Genomic DNA, 23659 nt, shown 5'->3' on the forward strand with positions numbered 1-23659 from the left:
GTTTAATCTTCTCCTAAAAAAGGAGTGATCATCAACGTGGCATAACCTATTCACCATACACTCTCTATCATTGCAAATGTCAAACAGCGTAGGGAATTGGTCTTTGAAAGGAGGAAGCCCCACAACAAAATCATGCCAAATCCTGGCAATATCCCCAGATTCAATATTAACTTTTCTTCCTGCTAAGTAAAATTCTTTGACCTTAAGAATAGATTTCCAACAGGGTGAATCAGAGAATCTGGGCTTAACAGTTGTCACAGTTTTATTTCTGAGATATCTAGCTTTGATAATATCTTGCCAGACACCCTTCTTTGTCTCCAATTTCCACCACCACTTCACCATCAAGCTAATATTTTGTTTGTGAAGGTCTTTAACCCCCAGCCCCCCTTTCTGCTTGGATCTACACACCCTACCCCATTTAACCATATGGTATCTCCTCTTATTATTGTTGCCTTGCCAGAAAAACCTACGTCTGTGTTTATCCAGCTTTTCTATGAATGTTTTATTCATGAGCCACATAGACATGTGATAAATGGAGATATGGGTGATAACAGAATCCAGGAGAGTCAGTCTACCACCCATGGAAGAGCATTGCCAATCCAGGCCTCAAACCACTTCATATATTTTTCCACAATAAATTCCCAATCAGAATTCTTCAAAGCAGTATAACTAACAAGCATCCCAAGGTATTTGATAGGGAACTTACCAATATCACAATTAAACAGATCAGCATAGGTTTTAATCACATTCTCATCCCCTCCAACAGTGAAAATCTCACATTTCTGATAATTGACCTTAAGGCCAGACATCATTTCGAAAATGTAAAGCAGCAATTTCAGGTTGACTGCTTTTTCTACATCAAGCTCAATACAGATAATTGTATCATCAGCGTATTGCAGCACAGCAATACCATCAGGAATAAGATCTGCCGCAAGACCAACAATAAGCTTGTTCCGCTGAGCATTCTTAATCATCTTCGCAAGGCATTCCGCAGCAAGATTAAAAAGAAATGGGGAATGCGGGTCACCTTGCCGCACCCCTTTTGCGCTATGGAAATAAGGCCCCACGCAATTGTTAAGCTTAATGCTGACAGTACCATCATATAAGATTTTTTTAATCCAACCACACCAAGTTTCACTAAAGCCTCTCATGCTATGACATTCCAAAAGGAAGTCCCAGTTAACTTTGTCATAAGCTTTCTCAAAGTCAAGCTTCAGTACAATGCCAACTTTTTTACTCACATGAGTATAGTTAAGAATCGCATGCAAAGCCAAAATCCCATCCATAATGTTTCTCCCTTTTATAAAAGCATTCTGTGTGGAACTAATCAAAGCATCAGCTACACAAGCTGCACGTCTATCCAACACCTTCGTGATCAGCTTATAGGGACATCTTAGTAAACAGATGGGCCTAAATTGTTGGATTCTATCAGCTCCCGAGACCTTAGGCAGCAAGGTAATCACTCTGTAATTAAGACGCTTAACATCAAGCGCTCCCCTATGAAAGTGATGAAACAGTGACATAATGTCATTCTTGACAATATCCCAACAAACCTGGTAGAATTCAGCAGGTATATTATCTGGACCAGGAGCTCTATTTGCTGCCATATCAAATAAAGCATCTTTAACTTCAGCCTCTGTAAAATCACGACACAGGGTATCGTTATCAGCTTCACACAGCTTCTCCTCCTGCGACCATGTCTCGGGATCCAAATGAAAAATATTGCCCTGACCAGGACCAAATAGTTCCTTGTAGAACTCAGTGGCGTGAGCAATAAGATTTTCATTTCCCTCAATCACTTCTCCCCCCATCTTAAGCGAGTGAATCGTGTTTTTCCGTTTACGGCCGTTAGCTATCTTATGATAGTAACTCGTATTCATGTCTCCCTTCAACAACCATATCTCATGAGATTGCTGCAGCCAATAAATTTCTTCATTAACCAACAACTCATGAAGCTCGAAGTCGACGTCAACTTTCTTATTATATAATTCATGCGACAGCGGACCCTCGTCCTCCAATTCTTCCAGATGAGCTAGCTTGTTCCTAAGCTCTTCTTTTCTCTTCTTATCACGGCCGAACTTATCCAAGCCCCATCCCTTAAAGTAGGTTTTGATCCTTTTCAACTTAATGTTCAGGATATCTATGGGATCAACAGATCGCACAGGCCTGGACCAGATTCTGCTAACAGCGGGGATGAACTTATCATCTTTGATCCAAGATAGATCAAACCGAAATTCACGAGGTTTAGGCGCATCCCTCCCCTCCTCCCCCGAACTAAGCAACAGAGGACTGTGATCAGCAATCTCCCTAACCAATTTCCTGACCGAAACAAGAGGAAATAAGTCTTCCCATGTTTCAGACATCAGAATACGATCAAGTTTTTCTAAAGTAGGATGAGCTTGATTATTGGTCCAGGTATACTTACCCCCACTAATATGGATCTCTCTCAATGCCAAAGTATTAATAACTGAATTGAAAAGATCCGTGGATTTGCGGATAGAGAAGCTCTTATTCTTCTCCCCGGAGTGTCTCAAAATATTAAAATCACCTCCCACTATGTACGGTACTTTCATATTATTACACATAGATGCCAGCTCCACCAAAAATTCTTCTTTGGATTCCTCATGAGCAGACCCATATACCACCAACAAACCCCATACTATCTTTTTTCTCTTATCATCCAGTACCATTTGCAAGATATACTTGCCTTTGGTGCAGGATATAATGTCCAGAGCGTCATGTCTAACTCCACACAAAACCCCTCCAGATTTACCTCTGGATGGAATCCACTCCCAGTTAAACAGGCCAAAGGGGTCCAGCCTCCTAAGGCATTTAGGGGAAAAAACTTTTTTCATGGTCTCTTGAAGACCCAAGAAATCCAGGGAATGATCACGAATGAGGTCAGTGAGGCAGGTGGCCATTCCTTTCTTGCCTACCCCCCGACAGTTCCAAATGAGACCTCTCATTTGGAACGCTTCTTATGGAATTTTGCCCGAGTAACTCCACCAGGGGACATGGTAGAGTTACATTTCCCTCCCTCATTCTCTTATTTCTTTTTCTGACTTCTAGTCACAGGTCTAGAAATCTTCACAGTAGGTTTTCTATTATTTTTCTTTTTAGACTTAGTAATAGATTCATTTTCAAATATTGTTTCATCTTGGTCCAGCCATTCTAAGCTAACAGGGGTACTATGTCCCAAGCCATTGGTGATAAACATGTCATGTTCTTGTTTTTCATGGCTCGTTTTCTTATTAAGGTCAAGCTCTTCTCTAACCTGCTCCAGCTCTCTAGGCACATCAATACAAGCAAAGCTACCATCAGGAATAATCACCCCCATATTGCTAGCTCTACTAATCAACTCAGCATCAGAAAGGACACTAAAAGAGTTATTGCGAAGCTGAGAATTACCTTCCAGATCTCTCTTACTAGCCAACCTACTGGCTCTGTCCTCCACCTTCTCCTGCATCCCACATGTATTTCTCTTATTGAACCTGGTGGCAGCTTTAGAAGCAATGGAAGGAGTAGGAATCACATCCACATTGTGATCAGTTTCAGGCGACAGTACCACATAATCACATGAGATTTTCATGTTAGGATCAGCCTCCCCTTCCAGCTCCGACACCTGCCAATTATTAGTTACAACATCTGCATATGACATGGATTTTCGGACAACAGAACTAAAAGTCACATGGACATCCTTCAGATCATTATGTGTCTCTGGGGTATTGTTCCCTCTATCCAGTGGAACAGGTACAATCCACTTAGATGAGTCATTTAAGTACTCCTCATGATCCAACTGCATTGACTCAATTAGCAGCTCATTGTCTTCCTCGCTCTCCTCAGATCCTGACACTTCCTTCTCCGGAGAGGGCAAACGACAGTTTTTACCCCCCCCCCTATATGACTGGCCAAATCTGTTAGCCCCCGAGGATTCAGAATAACTATCATCTTTCTCATTATCATGATGTTCACGTTTACGCTTAGGTGTCAGGTTCTGTTTAGAGGCATCATCGCGTGCAACAGGCACCGTGATTTCCTCTGTGACAGTGTTCTTAACCAACACCTCTTCCACCTCATAAGTAAACTTGTAAAAACGACTCCCCAATACCCCTTCAGCAGAAGTTGGGATTTGATCAACATGCCTGCAGCCAATCTTAGCTCTAACCGACGCAGGTCGATTGAGAGTTGACATATCCACCTCTAAGGTAATTCCCACAAGCCCTCCAACATAAGCAACAGTCTTGTTGCATCTTTTGTTAATAGGGATCCTACTAATCTTAACCCAAGCCACTTCCAGCAACCCCTCGGACTCCAAATCATCAGACCAAGGTGAGAATTTTACACTAAACCCACATTTTTTAAGCTTCACATGCTCTACAAACAACGCACGTTCTATTTCCCTAGGATTAGGCATTCTCACGACAAAGCTCTGAGGAGCAAAGAATTTAGCAGAGCATCTCCATCCCTGGCCTACATACACACTCAACTCAGCCTCAATATCTTTCGTGAGTGCAGACCCTTCAGTGATAGTAACAATGATGTTGTGATTTCTATCCCTAGACTGTCTCTCAACATTAAGATCAGGGATGTAAAAGAAACCTTGCCCCTTAGCTTGGAAAGCACACATCACAGGCATACATTCTCAAGGAATGAACTCTGCACATATCAGAGACAGATGACCTTTTTTCTTACATCTATCGCATATGGCCTGAGGACATCGAGCAGTAGTATGTCCCATCGCATGACAGATCTGGCAAGGAGAAGCAAAAGGAATGATGTTACCAGGCTTAGCAGGAAGATCCCGATCTCTCACAGGGGCATTCCTTCCCCCAGCATCAGATTCCCCCCCTCCCCACTTCTCCTGGTGAGGAGGGGCGGCCTGCCTGTCTGCAGTAGCCTTGCCATCATGATGGGGCGAAGATCTTCCTTCACCCCCTTCCTTCCACGGCTCTTGGTGGCCGCGATCTTCTTTTTCTCCTCCTGCTGCAGCATCCCACTTGTCAAATCCAGACGCATCAGATCCAGAGGCTCTAGTCGAAGAAGAAGCCCCTGTCTCTGATTTGCGCTTCCACACGTTGGAGTCGAAACCCTGCCCGGCTCCTCGATTGAACCTCCCCGCACCACGACCATGGCGCCCCGCACCAAAACCGTCCCCTCTCATCTTAGGTTTCTGGGTGGGTAGAGGATGAACAAGAGGAGGAGGAGGAGGAGGAGCAGCAGTTACTTGCGCATAGGAGCGGGGATCCCCCCGATCTTCCCTTCCCACCAGGAGAAGTTCTGGCTAACCCTAGCGCGAGCGCCGCAGGAGAGACTCTAGAAATGCGCAAGACTATCCTCGAGATCGAAAGTGGGCAAAGGAGGGGGCCCTCCTTGTTTTATACCAGGAGATCCTGAAACCCTAGCCACGTTCTCCTCGCAGCGGTTCGATCCCTCCAGGTCCACGTGTCATCCATCCACACCGTCCGTAACGGGTCCGCCCCCCCCCCCCCCGGCCCAGGCCCACCTGTCGGGGGAGGGGGACGCCACGGTAGGCCAGAACCATGGTCGTCTCCCCCACCAACCGCATCGCCGCCCACCGGAGTGATGAATCCGTCAGGGTCCTCTCCACCAACTCCGGTGAACGGAATTCTATCATGAACCCTAGCAAAGTGACATGGAAATGAAACGATCTCACCTATGTCAATCTGCTCTCCATCCTTGAGAAATCTAGCATCCACCGTCTTCCTGTCCGCATAGAGAAGAACCATCCTCATCGCCTCCAGTCGAAGCCATAGGACTCCTTCGTCGAGGCGGATCTGACTGGTGGAGACGAGATCCGCCGCATACCGCACCCGCCACCGCATACCGCCCGCCACCCCGCACATCCCACCGCCGGGGAGTGCGGCACCGAAACGGAGTGCCTGATGCTCGCCGCGGGAAGGGCGCACCGCCGAGACGAGGCCTATCACCCGTCCCGAAGGAGCACGCACCGGGGAGGTAGCGCCTCCGAGAGAGAGCGCGCCGCCGTGAGGGAACGCGCCGCCGAGAGGAGACGCACCGCCAAGAGGGAGCGCGCCGCCGAGAGGGAGCGCGCCACCGGGGGAGGTTGGGGGGCGTTTCGAGCGAGGATCGGATGTGTTCAATTCAGCACTGAAATACATATATTGTCTGCATCGAAATTGGCTGCACCTTCTTGCTTGTTCTTTGCTACTAGTACTGATTCTCTGTTCAGCTTGTTAGGATCGATGTCTCGATGTCCAGTGCAGGTCGTGCTCCTGCTCGTTGGCCTCTGTAGGGACGGGCCGTCGTTGTGTGGTGAGAAGACTGCTCCATTTTTATTATACTAGTAACAGTGCACGTGCAACGCACGTGTAATTAAATAAAAAAAATCATTCATCAGGTTGTCAACGGGTTAATATAAGATGAAAACAATTAAACAACTGGTCTTCAAGATCACATCAATCTTATTCTAAATAGTTAATTGTCCATGCGTCATACAAGGGCATACATATTCTAGTGGGTGAACATTAACCTTTTTTTTAAATATCACTTGACGATCGACTTGCACATGACGTGACATTCTAGCTTCCTGTACCCACTATATCCTTTGTACAAGATCTTATCTCATGTATAATATGTGGTTTCTTTCCACCGCTCTCATCATATAATTTTCCTTATAGGTTGTTAAATTCACCTCCCATATTTTGATTATATTGAAAAACCACTCTTTAATATTAAGTAGAAACAACTTTTTTTGAAGATCATGAATCCACTATGCCTATGTTTTGTTGAATGATATAATTTTGTGGATTAGTTTAATCTAACTAATTAAAGATTTATAATTTATTATCATGTAGTTCAGCTTTTAGCTCACAGAAATTGGACGCCATTTATAAAAAGTGGAAAATATTGTGTTTTTTAAGAAAAAAACATAACACCATATGCAATCCTTGACAAAGGCATTTCCTTCTTTCTTCATGTCACAAAATGAACACTCACAAGGAAGCATTGATGAAAAAGGGAAATCCTTTACACCCAATATGACCAGGATTTAATCATACGCTCAAATCATAATTTCAAACTAAAAGTATGTTATGGTTATATAATATAAACAATCAATCTATTGATGTCTCCTTATTGCACCTTTCACATCCCACTCATCATACCTACTATATCCATCAGTTTAATGCTAATACAAGTTTGGATTACCAGTAACACCTAACAGGGGCCACTCTTCCTGCATCAACTTCAGGATCTCGCGGATCAGCACAGACGGAACAATCATTTGGTGACCATCTGCTGACAAACAGATCATACTACTATTTTCTATAGCTTACAAGATATAACTAAAATCAAAGAACTCTTGAAGTACTGAAAAGTTAACATAATGTCAGTGCCAAAACCACAAGTAAAAGGATTTGTTGCTATAATACATGCCCGTGTTAGGGATACTCACCATCCTCTGGGGTGTCATATTTTTTTATTTTACCATGTGAAGCAAACAAATGCATGTTTGTTGTTCCTATTGTGGTAGTCAGCTTGAATTTCTTCTCAAGGCCTTCTTGCTTAGCTATATTCATGTTTTTCTCACTCAGTATAAGCTCAAATTCCACATCCGCGTGATCACACTGCGACCTTATTTCCTGTAAATCGGTTGCGGTTCAAGAAAGTCAAAACATCTGGAACCCAAGAGAATGAACTATTTGTACTATTAACTATTCCCTACTTCAATATTACAAGACGTTCTAACTTTTTTCTGAATGGGATCTATGTGGGCACATTTAGAGTGTTAGTTCATCATTTCAGTCCATGTTAAAATATCTAAAACATCTTATAACAGTGACCCGATGGAGTACCTCTAACAATGGCGGTTCCTTGCTCTTTTCCTTTTCCTTGTCCTTGTCCTTGTCCTTGTCCTTCTTCTTTTCCTTGTTCTTGTCCTTGCTCTTTTCCTTTTCCTTGATAGGAATAGGACACATGGATTCAAGAAACTCTTTGTAATCTGTAGTCCAGCGGCGGACAGGAAGCTCAGTTATTTTAAGCTTGGTGTCAACAACTTCCTCTATAACACCAGTGATGGTATATGTCACACCAGTTGCCTTTGAACTTGTCTCCTTCAAAGAACCCTGTCAGGTGATGGAAAAACAAATTGCATAAATATCAATTGCAGAATTAAGCAGCCAAACTTTCAGTCTAACAGAAATATTATGCTAGTTATATTCAGGTATTGTGATTCGGGTCCACAGAAATATTATGCTAGTTTTATTTTAGTTATGCTAGTCTAACAGAAATTTAAGCTCGTGTCGGTTCGGCCGATGTACTGTGATTCTACAGCTTGTCTATGAACATCAACAACATAGCTGCTGCGCGCCGCATACAGGTGTACATGCAGAAAAATTACATTTACCTTGGGCACACAGCAGTAATTTGTTTCATGTATCTACTACCTGCTACTCCCTCCGTTCCTAAATATAAGTCTTTTTGGAGATTACATTAGAGGACTACATACGGATGCATAAAGACATATTTTAAAATGTAGATTCACTCATTTTGCTTCATATGTAGTCACCTAGTAAAATCTCTAGAAAGACTTATATTTAGGAACAGAGGGAGTAGAAGATGAGTGAGTCGAGCAACCCGATTGCCGTGCCTTCTTAAGCTAGTGTATGTCATGGGAGGAAGAATGTCGTGATCTATGAAGAAATTGACCAGGTGAACAGAGGCGTGTCTGACCACGGACCATGCGTCTTTTGTCCGTCGTCGAAATCCAACACGAAGAAACGGCACAGTGGTCTAGCTGAAGAAATAATGTAAAATCTCCGGGGTTACAATTATTTAGTAGTAAAAACCACACAGCAGTAATTACCTTAGCACCCTAACTATTCTTATTTCAGTAACTATATAAGTCGATCTAAAAATTTCAGTAAATATTCTAGTTGAGCTAGCTTACAGAAGCAATAATTTCAATAATTTTTGCTTGTCTTATGTGTTTGCATGCTGGATTAACATGCTTGATTAATTTGCTCTACAGAAGTAAATTAAGTGCTTGGTCTTGGGAGTATACTCCAAAATTAACTAACTTTAATTTGCTATACAGTAAAATTAACTACTCCTGTTTGTAGTCATGCTTATACTCCTGGAGCGGAGGAGCTCCTGAGCAGGGGGTTTGTATGTGCCTTTATGTTTCGTATGCACAAGTGATAAATGCAGGCATGCTCCCTTGTTGAGGAAGTAGATACCTGAAAGAGAGTCAAATTAGTAATTGGAAAATTGGCATGTAATAATACAAATGTAATACTGAAGAAATTAGTCACTCTCCTATCAGAATTCTCAGCACATACATGAAGAGAAAACAACATCACTCAAACAAAAAAAAGGAGTTCAGAAAAACAGTAAGAATTTGAGCTATAAGTAAAATTGGAAATCATCACAAAACAAAAACTGAACCAGCACCAAATTCAAAGCAACATAAGCTCCAAATCTGAGAAAATTATGTGATGCATGTCTAGAACAATCCAGCACAATTGTATCTCCCCTGCAATTTATCCATATATAGCTTGCATAGCAAATCACACAACACAACTGTATTTAAGAAAGAAATTATTATGTAGACAACAAATCATAAAAGGGAAATAATTTTCCAGAGTGGCCTTGTTGGATTTCAACAATAATCTACACAAGCAAGGATGAAAAACTTGCGGATTAACTCAAAGCAGAGGAGTGGTGGAGTGAGTACCTGCAAGAGAGTGATGGAGAAATATGCAGAGGCGTCGAGGCCGAAAGGTGGGAGTAAAGGAAGCAGAGCATGTCCAACCAGTACATGCCAAGAAGAAGGCCAGGGATGGAGGCGACATAGCGTCCCCTCATCCTCACATCTTGCTTCTGTCCCCTCATCCTCACATCTTGCTTCCAGCCAGGGATGGTGGTAGGGAACCCAATTAGTCCGAATCGTCAGCATCGGAAAGAACAGGGGCCTGCTGCTGGGGTTGTCCCTGTCCGATGGAGAGCGCCTGGGCCTGGGCGACGGCAAGCGCCACGTCCTCCTCAGACTCGGCTAGATATTTTGGATACGGAATACTACTAAAGGTATTTCTTATGTTAAATGATTAAATAAATGCATTCTCTGCTGAAGCAAAATAAAAAATAAATAAATTCTCCATGTGATTGGTGCTCAACTGATCATCTCTTCTTTACGTACCATTAGCAAAGTATGTCTAGTGGGCAATTGGACGTTCTTCTTCAGCATCAGCGTCATGCCAGGCTGAAAATCTAATTAAATTGATTTGCTTGGGGATAATCAAGTTGAAAACTTGTTTGCCAGTCCAAATTGGCCTTGGTTTCAAAATAGCAAGGGCAGGGACCTTCCCATCAAAATCTTCCCACCACATTAAGATGTTCATGAATACATCCTGGGAGATATTTCACAACATTAATTAAGCTACAAAACTACAGAGAGAATACCACTATTGAAGGTGTTGCTTAAGGAGAGTATTAGTTCACCTTTTCGATGAGAGTATCCCTTTTGGTAATTTTTCGACAGCCAAGAAGTGTGTCTTGGACAATACCCATAACAGGTCTATTCGCTTGAGGTGAGACAATACACTTTGGCACCATCATCAACTCTAAAACCTCAGCTCTGGTTTCAAATGACTGGGGAACATGCATATTCATTTCATCCCCATCAAAATCTGCATTGTATGGCGATGTGACAGACAAATTGAGGCGGAAAGTTGAGTAAGGCATGATTTTGATGCGATGCCCCATGATAGACATTTTGTGAAGACTGGGCTGCCGGTTGAAAAGAACAAAATCTCCATCAATGAGGTGCCTTTCCACCTGAGATCAGAAGTCGAGCACAAAATGGGTGAGGCTAAAATAATGGGCAGTTTTTGTGATGTCTCCATTAAAACAGTAGGTAGATGCTACAAAAATGGTTACTGTTACTGACCTTGTAACCCAGCTCCAGATGCTGATCACTACTTTTCTTCACATAACGAAGATCCTGCCTCTGACCATCTTCCCTGATAATGTACTTGGCACCTGTCTTTCCTCGGGGAGGGTGAGGCCCATTTTCTACATTATCTGAAGAAGTAGATTCAGCACAATAGATTGAAATTTCTGCGTGATAGCTCAAATAAGATGGATATTAAGAGCAAGCAAGTCGGCTCAACGCATGAAAGCATGTAATCCGAGTGTGCTTTCAGGCTTGTCAGGCTGTACGGACCTAACCCTTGATGCAAAGTCACTTATGATGGGTGTCAATGTCATCTGTCATGTTGTCAAACCAATTAAAGTGTCTTGAATTATTGTTGGTCTCAAATAGTTATTCAATACTTTTAACTCTGAAAACTTATTTCAACCGATGCGACCGTTCATGCGTTCTAAATTAGATGGTAAGCAATAGAGGCATTGGGATAAAAATCGACTTCCTTGACATACTCAAAAATCCTCATAATAGACATTACACCATCTATCAAAGTCAATTTAATAATTTTTCATTCATAAAATGCAAAACTGTGCATGTGAACCTATTGAAATAACTGTACTATCAGAAGCAGTTACATTTTTATCATGGATGTTGATGTTAACATTTCCCTCTTGTTCGGATTTGGAATTCCCATCAATTTCTTCATCTTCCTCCACAACAACAATAAATAAATAAAGACAGATAAATTACTTAATCGGTACTAAACGTATACGGAGTAGGGATCAGAGAACAGTATGTAATATAATATACCTTGGATAATAGGATCGGCTATGGTGGTAGGGTGTTGAGCGATGACCCAATGGTGTGATATGGACGTCTGAAATTAGGCTGGCTAACTGGCGAGGTGTATGTGCATGTCCAGCGCCTGAAGGCGGAGAGCAAAGCGGCGCCGCGTACTGAGTATCTGACTGTGTCTCGCCATCGGGGATCCCGGAAACTGAAATCGGCGAAACGGCGAACCTGCAGCCAGGATTAGGAAGGAAATTAGGAGGAAGGAGCCCCTTCCCATGGTATGTACACACAGGTAGCGATGGCCATCCGTCGAACAATCATGGGCATGGAACCGGAACCGGAATCGGAGCGCGGGGCGGACCGGCAATTGGATTTGTACCTGGGCTTGAGGGAGGTGTGGGCGGCGAGGTCGCGGGAGGAGTACTTCCCGGAGGGCCCGAAGGTGCGCGTTCCCCCCTGCTCATTCCCGCCCTTCGCCGGCGCCCACGTCGGCCGCGCCGCCGTCATCATCTCTCTCTCTCTCTCCAGCCGGTGATGTGGGGCGGGGGCGTCGGCCGTGCGGGGCGCGCGTGGCGCGGGGCGAGCGGCGGTCGTGCGGGGGCGTCGGCGAGCGGGGCGAGCGGGGCCAGTTCGCGGTTGATTTTTTTTTCTTCGGGCGAGCGGGGCCAGAGGGGGCAGTTCGTGGCGATTTTTCTTTTCGTTAACGACGAGGAATCTTTCGTTAGCAACGAGGATTTCGTTAAGAGAGTATTTAGTCCGTTGATTAAGTGATTAGACGCTTCAGATTGGTAGTTGGATCTGCCCATTCGTGCTTTTATTAGTACAGATAACGACGAGGAATCTTTCGTTAGCAACGAGGATTTCGTTAAGAGAGTATTTAGTCCGTTGATTAAGTGATTAGACGCTTCAGATTGGTAGTTGGATCTGTCCTCTCGTGCTTTTATTAGTACAGATGATTTACCTAATGATTAAAAGTGCTAAACAATTAATCTACAACAATAAAAACATCTACTAAAATATTGTGAAATGAGATAGTATATTATGCGTATCTAATACGTGAAAAATAGTCCGAAAAACAAATTCCCAAGCTTTTTTAAGCCAGGATATACGTTTTTACGAGAAAAAAATGGACAACCAGCCGAATCAGACTATTCCCAGCCGGCCCGACCACTTTTATTTTTAGCTAGCCCGACAGCCACCCTTTTTTTTCTAAAGCCCGTCAAGCCGGCCTGGCCAGCAACAAGCAACCCACCGGGACAATAGGGTTTCGTAGCGCCCGAGTGGGTGGTGGCGGCGGCACCTGGCTGAGGCCCGAGCGGCCAGCAGGGCACAGCAGTGCGCGGGGCGCAGCGGCCGGCCGGCAGGGGGCGGCGGCTTGGCGCACGGCAGTGGGGGGCGGCCTGGCGCGTGCGGCCGCGGCCTGCAACACGCAGGGCGCGCGGCTGGCAGCATGCAGGGGTCGCAGCGGCGGCCTACAGCAGGCAGGACTTGCAGCGGCGAGCGGCGGGCAAGCTGCGGGTCTGATGTGCGGCCCGTCGCGGTCGGGACGAGTTCGGGCGGCCGGCCTGAGGCGGGGCCGGAGGGCGCGGCGGCGGCCGTCCAGCAGTGCGCGGCGGCGCGGCCGGGCAAGCAGCCGGCGCGGTCGGGGACCGACGCTGCTCGACCATGCGATTCGTCCGTCGTGGATGTCACCAAGTGAGCGTCAGCAGCCGATGGCAACCGGCCATCGAGTGACGCGGTTGCTGCCAGCAGCCGGCGTACGTGCTCAACAACGATGTTAGCGTCATCTGGACGCAACACAACGACGACATGTCAACGGACGGTGACACAGCGACGTTGGCGTCAGCACCGTCTTCCTAAAATCTGCGCGTTGGTGCAGCAGGCACACGGTGGACACGTGCACATAACTGATGCATCGTGGCTCTGCCGTGCTCGTGTGTAGCATGAACACCGTCTCCTATATGTAGTCAACAAGTTTCTCATAAATGCGAGATCGATCCGTATTGGTGGCCGACATCCGTTTCGCTGCGATCTCGTGAGAAAAATCTACATAATAGGTAAAACTAATCCGAAAAATTACGGGATCGCAAAAACGGAATTGTGATAACGAGGGGTCCATTTTTGTAAAGAGAGGGGGTCGGATTTATACCTCCATGCGATCGACGATAGCCTGCTTGGTGCAGGCTTGACGCAGGCTCGATGGAGAGTTGGTGGAGCGAAGCATGCTGGTAACGTGTTCCGCAACTCCTGCCGACGAGTCCGGTCCAAGGTTGCGGAGCATGAGCGGAAGTCGTAGACAAAGTAGTCGAACACACAGAGTCAAAGGACACCAGAAAGTAGAGAGGGGAACACAGCTTTATTAATCATGGATCTCTGTTACAATGATTGTCTCTCTTTATATAGGGGTATGGGGGTCAGGGGATAAGTGTTGGGGAACGTCGCATGGGAAACAAAAATTTTCCTACGCGCACGAAGACCTATCATGGTGATGTCCATCTACGAGAGGGGATGAGTGATCTACGTACCCTTGTAGATCGTACAGCAGAAGCGTTAGAGAACGCGGTTGATGTAGTGGAACGTCCTCACGTCCCTCGATCCGCCCCGCGAACAATCCCGCGATCAGTCCCACGATCTAGTGCCGAACGGACGGCACCTCCGCGTTCAGCACACGTACAGCTCGACGATGATCTCGGCCTTCTTGATCCAGCAAGAGAGACGGAGAGGTAGAAGAGTTCTCCGGCAGCGTGACGGCGCTCCGGAGGTTGGTGATGATCTCGTCTCAGCAGGGCTCCGCCCGAGCTCCGCAGAAACGCGATCTAAAGGAAAAACTATGGAGGTATGTGGTCGGGCAGCCGTGAGAAAGTCATCACAAATCTGCCCTAAAAGCCCCATATATATAGGAGGAGGGAGGGGGACCTTGCCTTGGGGTCCAAGGGACTCCCAAGGGGTCGGCCGAGCCAAGGGGGGGAGGACTCCCGCCCCAAACCGAGTTGGACTTGGTTTGGTGGGAGGAGTCCCCCTCCCTTCCCACTTCTTCCCTCTTTTTTTTTTCTTTTCCTTTGATTTTCTTCTCTTGGCGCATAGGCCCCCTTGGGGCTGTCCCACCAGCCCACTAAGGGTTGGTGTGTCTCCCCAAAGCCTATGGGCTTCCCCGGGGTGGGTTGCCCCCCCCCCCCCGGTGAACTCCCGGAACCCATTCGTCATTCCCGGTACATTCCCGGTAACTCCGAAAACCTTCCGGTAATCAAATGAGGTCATCCTATATATCAATCTTCGTTTCCGGACCATTCCGGAAACCCTCGTGACGTCCGTGATCTCATCCGGGACTCCGAACAACATTCGGTAACCAACCATATAACTCAAATACGCATAAAACAACGTCGAACCTTAAGTGTGCAGACCCTGCGGGTTCGAGAACTATGTAGACATGACCCGAGAGACTCCTCGATCAATATCCAATAGCGGGACCTGGATGCCCATATTGGATCCTACATATTCTACGAAGATCTTATCGTTTGAACCTCAGTGCCAAGGATTCGCATAATCCCGTATATCATTCCCTTTGTCCTTCGGTATGTTACTTGCCCAAGATTCGATCGTCAGTATCCGCATACCTATTTCAATCTCGTTTACCGGCAAGTCTCTTTACTCGTTCCGTAATACAAGATCCCGCAACTTACACTAAGTTACATTGCTTGCAAGGCTTGTGTGTGATGTTGTATTACCGAGTGGGCCCCGAGATACCTCTCCGTCACACGGAGTGACAAATCCCAGTCTTGATCCATACTAACTCAACTAACACCTTCGGAGATACCTGTAGAGCATCTTTATAGTCACCCAGTTACGTTGCGACGTTTGATACACACAAAGCATTCCTCCGATGTCAGTGAGTTATATGATCTCATGGTCATAGGAATAAATACTTGACACGCAGAAAACAGTAGCAACAAAATGACACGATCAACATGCTACGTCTATTAGTTTGGGTCTAGTCCATCACATGATTCTCCTAATGATGTGATCCCGTTATCAAGTGACAACACTTGCCTATGGCCAGGAAACCTTGACCATCTTTGATCAACGAGCCAGTCAACTAGAGGCTTACTAGGGGCAGTGTTTTGTCTATGTATCCACACAAGTATTGTGTTTCCAATCAATACAATTATAGCATGGATAATAAACGATTATCATGAACTAAGAAATATAATAATAACTAATTTATTATTGCCTCTAGGACATATTTCCAACAGTCTCCCACTTGCACTAGAGTCAATAATCTAGTTCACATCACCATGTGATTCCAACGAATCCAACACCCATATAGTTATGGGGTCTGATCACGTCTTGCTCGTGAGAGAGGTTTTAGTCAACGGTTCTGAAACTTTCAGATCCGTGCGTTCTTTACAAATCTTTATGTCATCTTATAGATGCTGCTACTACGTGCTTTTCGGAAATGCTCCAAATATCTACTTTACTATACGAATCCGTCTCACTACTCATAGTTATTCGGATTAGTGTCAAAGCTTGCATTGACGTAACCCTTTACGACAAACTCTTTAACCACCTCCATAAACGAGAAAAATTCCTTAGTTCATTAGTTACTAAGGATAAATTTCGACCGCTACTAGTGATTCAATCATGGATCACTCTCTGTACCTCTCAACATACTTTGAGTCAAGGCACACATCAGGTGCGGTACACAGCATGGCATACTTTAGATTCTACGGCTAAGGCATAGAAGACGATCTTCGTCTATTCTCTTTATTCTGCCGTGGTCGGGTTTTGAGTCTTACTCAAATTCACACCTTACAATGCAACCAAGAACTCCTTCTTTGCTGATCTACTTTGAACTCCTTCAAAAACTTGTCAAGGCATGCATCTTATTGAAACTTCCATTAAGCGCTTTTGATCTATCTCCATAGATCTTTGATGCTCAACGCTCAAGTAGCGCAATCCAGGTATTCCTTTGAAAACTCTTTTCAAACAACCTTATATGCTTTACAGAAATTCTACATTACTTCTGATCAACAATATGTCAACCACATATTCCTATCAGAAATTCTATAGTGCTCCCACTCACTTCTTTGGAAATACAAGTTTCTCATAAACCTTGTACAAACCAAAAATCTTTGATCATCTCATCAAAGTATATATATTCCAACTCCGAGATGCTTGCACCAGTCCATTTGAAGGATCGCTGGAGCTTGCATACTTGTTAGTATCTTTAGGATCGACAAAACCTTCTGGTTGTATCACATACAATGTTTGCTCAAGGAAACCGTCGAGGAAACAAAGTTTTGACATCCTATGTGCAATATTTCAAAAATAATGCAACAACTACTAACATAATTCTAACAGACTTTTAGCATCACTACGAGTGAGAAAGTCTCATCATAGTCAACTGTTTGATCTTGTCGAAAACATCTTTGCGACAAGTCGAGCTTTTCTCAATAGTGACTTACCACCATCATTGTCTGTCTTCTTTCAAAGATCCAATTTTACTCAATAGTCCTATGACCATCAAGTAGTTATACCAAAGTCTACACTTTGTTTTCACACATGGATCCTCTCTCGGATTTCATGGCTTCCAGCCATTTGTCGGAATCTGGGGCCCACCATCGCTTTCTCCATAACTCGTAGGTTCACTGTTGCTCAACAACAAGACCTCCAAGACAGGGTTACCGTACCACTCTGTAGTAGTATGCGACCTTGTCAACCTACGAGGCTTGTAGTAACTTGATCCGATGCTTGATGATCACCATCATCAACTTCCACTTCAATTGGTGTAGGCGCCACAGGAACAACTTCCTGCGCCCTGCTACACACTGGTTGAAGTGATGGTTCAATAACCTCATCAAGTTCTACTACCCTCCCACTCAATTCTTTCGAGAGAAACCTTTCCTCGAGAAAGGATCCGTTTCTAGAAACAAACACTTTGCTTTCGGATCTGAGATAGGAGATGTACCCAACTGTTTTGGATATCCTATGAAGATGCATTTATCCGCTTTGGGTTCGAGCTTATCAGACTGAAACTTTTTCACATAAGTGTCGAAACCCCAAACTTTCAAGAAACGATAGTTTAGATTTCTCTAAACCTCAGTCTATACTGTGTCATCTCAACGGAAATACGCGGTGCCCTATTTAAAGTGAGTGCGGTTGTCTCTAATGCATAACCCATAAACGATAGTGGTAATTCGATAAGAGACATCATAGTATGCACCATACCAAATAGTGCGTGGCTATGACGTTCAGACACATCATCACCCTATGATGTTCCAGGTGGCATGAACTGCGAAACAATTTCCACATTGTCTTAACTGCGTACCAAAACTCGTAACTCAGATATTCATTTCCATGATCATATCGTAGACAGTTTATCCTCTTGTTACGACGAACTTCACTCTGAAACGGAATTTGAACTTTTCAACTTTTCAGACTTGTGATTCATTAAGTAAATACTCCTGTATCTACTCAAATCGTAAGTGAAGTAAGAACATAATGATATCCACTACGTGCCTCAGCACTCATTGGACTGCATACATAAAAAATGTATCACTTCCAACAAGTTACTATCTTATTTCATCTCAATGAAAACAAGGCCTTGCTCATGTGGTATGATTTGCATGTCACTAGTGATTCGAAATCAGGTGAGTACAAAGATCCATCAGCATGGAGCCTCTTCATGCAATTTATACTAACATGACTCAAGCGGCAGTGCCACAAGTAAGTGGTACTATCATCATTAGCTCGTATCTTTTGGCACCAATATCATGAACATGTGTAACACTACGATCGAGATTCAATAAACCATTGAAGGTGAATATTCAAGAAAACAGAGTAACCATTGTTCTCCTTTAAATGAATAATCGTATTGCAATAAACACGGTCCAATCATGTTCATGCTTAACGCAAGCACCAAATAACAATTATTTAGGTTTAACACCAATCCCGATGGTAGAGGGAGCGTGCGACGTTTGATCATATCAACCTTGGAAACATTTCCAACACGTATCGTCACCTCGCCTTTAGCTAGTCTCCGTTTTTGCCGTAGCTTTCATTTCGTGTTACAAATCACTTAGCAACCGAACCGGTATCCAATACCCTCATGCTACTAGGAGTACTAGTAAAGTACACATCTACATCATGTATATCAAATACACTTCTTTCGACTTTTGCCAGCCTTCTTATCTACCAAGTATCTAGAGTTGCTCCGCCTCAGTGACTGTTCCCCTCATTACAGAAGCACTCAGTCTCAGGTTTGGGTTTAATCTTGGGTCTCTTCATTAGTGCAGCAACTGTTTTGCCGTTTCACGAAGTATCCCTTCTAGCCCTTGCCTTTCATGAAACTTTAGTGGTTTTACAAACCATCAACTATTGACGCTCCTTTCTTGATTTCTACTTTCGCAGTGTCAAACATCGCGAATCGCTCAAGGATCATTGTATCTATCCTTGATATGTTATAGTTCATCACGAAGCTCTCACAGCTTGGTGGCAGTGACTTTGGAGAACCATCACTATCTCATCTGGAAGATTAACTCCCACTTGATTCAAGTGATTGTCGTACTCAGACAATCTGAGCACACGCTCAACGATTGAGCTTTTCTCCTTTACTTTGTGGACAAAGAATCTTGTTGGAGGTCTCGTACCTCTTAACAAGGGCACAAGCATGAAATCACAATTTCATCTCTTTAGAACATCACTTATGTTCCGTGACGTTTTACAACGTTTTCGGCGCCTTGCTTCTAAGCCATTAAGTATTTTGCACTGAACTATCGTGTAGTCATCAGAAACGTGAATGTCGGATGTTCATAGCATCCACAGACGACGCTCGAGGTGCAACACACCGAGTGGTGCATTAAGGACATAAGCCTTCTGCGTAGCAACGAGGACAATCCTCGGTTTTACAGACTCAGTCTGCAAAGTTTGCTACTATCAATTTTCAACTAAATTTTCTCTAGGAACATATAAACAGTAGAGCTATAGTGCAAGCTACATCGTAATTCGCAAAGACTATTAGACTATGTTCATGACAATTAGTTCAATTAATCATATTACTTAAGAACTCCCACTCAAAAAGTACATCTCTCTAGTCATTTGAGTGGTACATGATCCAAATCCACTATCTCAAGTCCGATCATCACGTGAGTCGAGAATAGTTTCAGTGGTAAGCATCTCTATGCTAATCATATCAACTATATGATTCATGCTCGACCTTTCGGTCTCATGTGTTCCGAGGCCATGTCTGCACATGCTAGGCTCGTCAAGCTTAACCCGAGTGTTCCGCGTGCGCAACTGTTTTGCACCCGTTGTATGTGAACGTTGAGTCTATCACACCCGATCATCACGTGGTGTCTTGAAACGACAAACTGTAGCAACGGTGCACAGTCGGGGAGAACACAATTTCGTCTTGAAATTTTAGTGAGAGATCACCTCATAATGCTACCGTCGTTCTAAGCAAAATAAGGTGCATAAAAGGATTAACATCACATGCAATTTATAAGTGACATGATATGGCCATCATCACGTGCTTCTTGATCTCCATCACCAAAGCACCGGCACGATCTTCTTGTCACCGGCGTCACACCATGATCTCCATCATCATGATCTCCATCAACGTGTCGCCATCGGGGTTGTCGTGCTACTCATGCTATTACTACTAAAGCTACGTCCTAGCAAAATAGTAAACGCATCTGCAAGCACAAACGTTAGTTATAAAGACAACCCTATGGCTCCTGCCGGTTGCCGTACCATCGACGTGCAAGTCGATATTAACTATTACAACATGATCATCTCATACATCCAATATATCACATCACATCGTCGGCCATATCACATCACAAGCATACCCTGCAAAAACAAGTTAGACGTCCTCTAATTTTGTTGTTTGCATGTTTTACGTGGTGACCATGGGTATCTAGTAGGATCGCATCTTACTTACGCAAACACCACAACGGAGATATATGAATTGCTATTTAACCTCATCCAAGGACCTCCTCGGTCAATTCCGATTCAACTAAAGTTGGAGAAACTGACACCCGCCAGTCATCTTTGAGTAACGGAGTTACTCGTAGCGATGAAACCAGTCTCTCGTAAGCGTACGAGTAATGTCGGTCCGAGCCGCTTCGATCCAACAATACCGCGGAATCAAGAAAAGACTAAGGAGGGCAGCAAAACGCACATCACCGCCCACAAAAACTTTTGTGTTCTACTCGAGAAGACATCTACGCATGAACCTAGCTCTGATACCACTGTTGGAGAACGTCGCATGGGAAAAAAAAATTCCTACGCGCACGAAGACCTATCATGGTGATGTCCATCTACGAGAGGGGATGAGTGATCTACGTACCCTTGTAGATCGTACAGCAGAAGCGTTAGAGAACGCGGTTGATGTAGTGGAACGTCCTCACGTCCCTCGATCCGCCCCGCGAACAATCCCGCGATCAGTCCCACGATCTAGTACCGAACGGACGGCACCTCCGCGTTCAGCACACGTACAGCTCGACGATGATCTCGGCCTTCTTGATCCAGCAAGAGAGACGGAGAGGTAGAAGAGTTCTCCGGCAGCGTGACGGCGCTCCGGAGGTTGGTGATGATCTCGTCTCAGCAGGGCTCCGCCCGAGCTCCGCAGAAACGCGATCTAGAGGAAAAACTATGGAGGTATGTGGTCGGGCAGCCGTGAGAAAGTCGTCTCAAATCTGCCCTAAAAGCCCCATATATATAGGAGGAGGGAGGGGGACCTTGCCTTGGGGTCCAAGGGACTCCCAAGGGGTCGGCCGAGCCAAGGGGGGGAGGACTCCCCCCCCCAAACCGAGTTGGACTTGGTTTGGTGGGAGGAGTCCCCCTCCCTTCCCACTTCTTCCCTCTTTTTTTTTCTTTTCCTTTGATTTTCTTCTCTTGGCGCATAGGCCCCCTTGGGGCTGTCCCACCAGCCCACTAAGGGCTGGTGTGTCTCCCCAAAGCCTATGGGCTTCCCCGGGGTGGGTTGCCCCCCCCCCCGGTGAACTCCCGGAACCCATTCGTCATTCCCGGTACATTCCCGGTAACTCCGAAAACCTTCCGGTAATCAAATGAGGTCATCCTATATATCAATCTTCGTTTCCGGACCATTCCGGAAACCCTCGTGACGTCCGTGATCTCATCCGGGACTCCGAACAACATTCGGTAACCAACCATATAACTCAAATACGCATAAAACAACGTCGAACCTTAAGTGTGCAGACCCTGCGGGTTCGAGAACTATGTAGACATGACCCGAGAGACTCCTCGATCAATATCCAATAGCGGGACCTGGATGCCCATATTGGATCCTACATATTCTACGAAGATCTTATCGTTTGAACCTCAGTGCCAAGGATTCGCATAATCCCGTATATCATTCCCTTTGTCCTTCGGTATGTTACTTGCCCGAGATTCGATCGTCAGTATCCGCATACCTATTTCAATCTCGTTTACCGGCAAGTCTCTTTACTCGTTCCGTAATACAAGATCCCGCAACTTACACTAAGTTACATTGCTTGCAAGGCTTGTGTGTGATGTTGTATTACCGAGTGGGCCCCGAGATACCTCTCCGTCACACGGAGTGACAAATCCCAGTCTTGATCCATACTAACTCAACTAACACCTTCGGAGATACCTGTAGAGCATCTTTATAGTCACCCAGTTACGTTGCGACGTTTGATACACACAAAGCATTCCTCCGATGTCAGTGAGTTATATGATCTCATGGTCATAGGAATAAATACTTGACACGCAGAAAACAGTAGCAACAAAATGACACGATCAACATGCTACGTCTATTAGTTTGGGTCTAGTCCATCACATGATTCTCCTAATGATGTGATCCCGTTATCAAGTGACAACACTTGCCTATGGCCAGGAAACCTTGACCATCTTTGATCAACGAGCCAGTCAACTAGAGGCTTACTAGGGACAGTGTTTTGTCTATGTATCCACACAAGTATTGTGTTTCCAATCAATACAATTATAGCATGGATAATAAACGATTATCATGAACTAAGAAATATAATAATAACTAATTTATTATTGCCTCTAGGACATATTTCCAACAATAAGAACCCACTTAACGGAAAGGGAGGAAACGATAAGCATTGGCTTCGTGCCACGCACGGAAGCGAGTCATCGCTAGCCCAACCGAGGCTTTGGCCCATCGGTTTCCCAACATGTGGCACTTCCAGGTTTCAACACTTCCTTGGTCTCTTCTCTCATCAAGGACGGGTAAATTTTGCTGAAGTGAACCAACTATTTACATGGTATAAATGCCCTGAAGCCACACCATAGAGTAAAGAGTCCCGCTTCGGTACAAGCCCCCTCATAATACGTATAAAAGATAAGATGAACACTTTACAAAGGAAAACGTTCTTACCCGGTTCACCGGCCGGACCGTTGCATCGAATGCACGCGTACCGCGGGATCCATCGTGCATCCCTCCCCTTCCTCCTCCACGTGCAGCCCCCTCCCTCCGCCCCCGTCGCACGTCATGGCGTCGTCGCAACTCCGACTACCCGCGCACAACAGCGGCATTGCAGCTCCTCCATCCAACCCGCACCACCGGGCGCCGACGCAACCGGCCCTCTTGTCCCCATAGATCTCCATCCCTTTGTTCATGGTCGAAGGTGTAATTTGCTACATGCTTCAACCGGCCTCGAAATTTGCTACAACCGGCACCACATTTTGCTATCACCAGTGTTGCATTTTGCTACGTCGCACATGTCGTCGCGATTTTTGCTACAACCGGTGTTTCATTTTGCTACAACCGATGACATGGCGAGCTGCATACCCTCTCTCTGTCTCAACTACTCCATGAGGAGCGGAGCTGCAACAGGCATGGCCGCGAAGTTGCGTCCATGGCCGAAGGCGTAATTTGCTACATGCTTTAACCGGCATCGAAATTTGCTACAACCGGGACCGCGCTTTACTACCACCGGTGTCGCACTTTGCTAC

General features: G+C 45.1%; 2 protein-coding genes across 2 annotated transcripts; one reads left to right on the top strand and one right to left on the bottom strand.

Moving 5' to 3' along the window:
• Positions 1–7082: 7082 nt before the first annotated feature.
• On the bottom strand, positions 7083–11775 carry LOC123425076 (DNA-directed RNA polymerase II subunit RPB1-like). Its single transcript, XM_045108747.1, has 5 exons — positions 11717–11775; positions 10928–11061; positions 10480–10815; positions 7836–8093; positions 7083–7622 (listed from the first exon to the last, which is right to left on the bottom strand). The coding sequence occupies exons 3-5, from the start codon at positions 10750–10752 to the stop codon at positions 7422–7424; spliced, it is 732 nt and encodes a 243-aa protein (XP_044964682.1). The 5' UTR covers positions 10753–10815; positions 10928–11061; positions 11717–11775; the 3' UTR covers positions 7083–7421.
• An 804-nt stretch (positions 11776–12579) lies between these two features.
• On the top strand, positions 12580–13644 carry LOC123429606. Its single transcript, XM_045113630.1, has one exon. It carries the CDS (start codon positions 13149–13151, stop codon positions 13395–13397), a length of 249 nt encoding a protein of 82 aa, XP_044969565.1. The 5' UTR covers positions 12580–13148; the 3' UTR covers positions 13398–13644.
• Positions 13645–23659: the final 10015 nt, after the last annotated feature.

The sequence above is a fragment of the Hordeum vulgare genome, chromosome 2H, assembly GCF_904849725.1.
Source record: "Hordeum vulgare subsp. vulgare chromosome 2H, MorexV3_pseudomolecules_assembly, whole genome shotgun sequence".
In the NCBI taxonomy this organism is placed as follows: Eukaryota; Viridiplantae; Streptophyta; class Magnoliopsida; order Poales; family Poaceae; genus Hordeum; species Hordeum vulgare.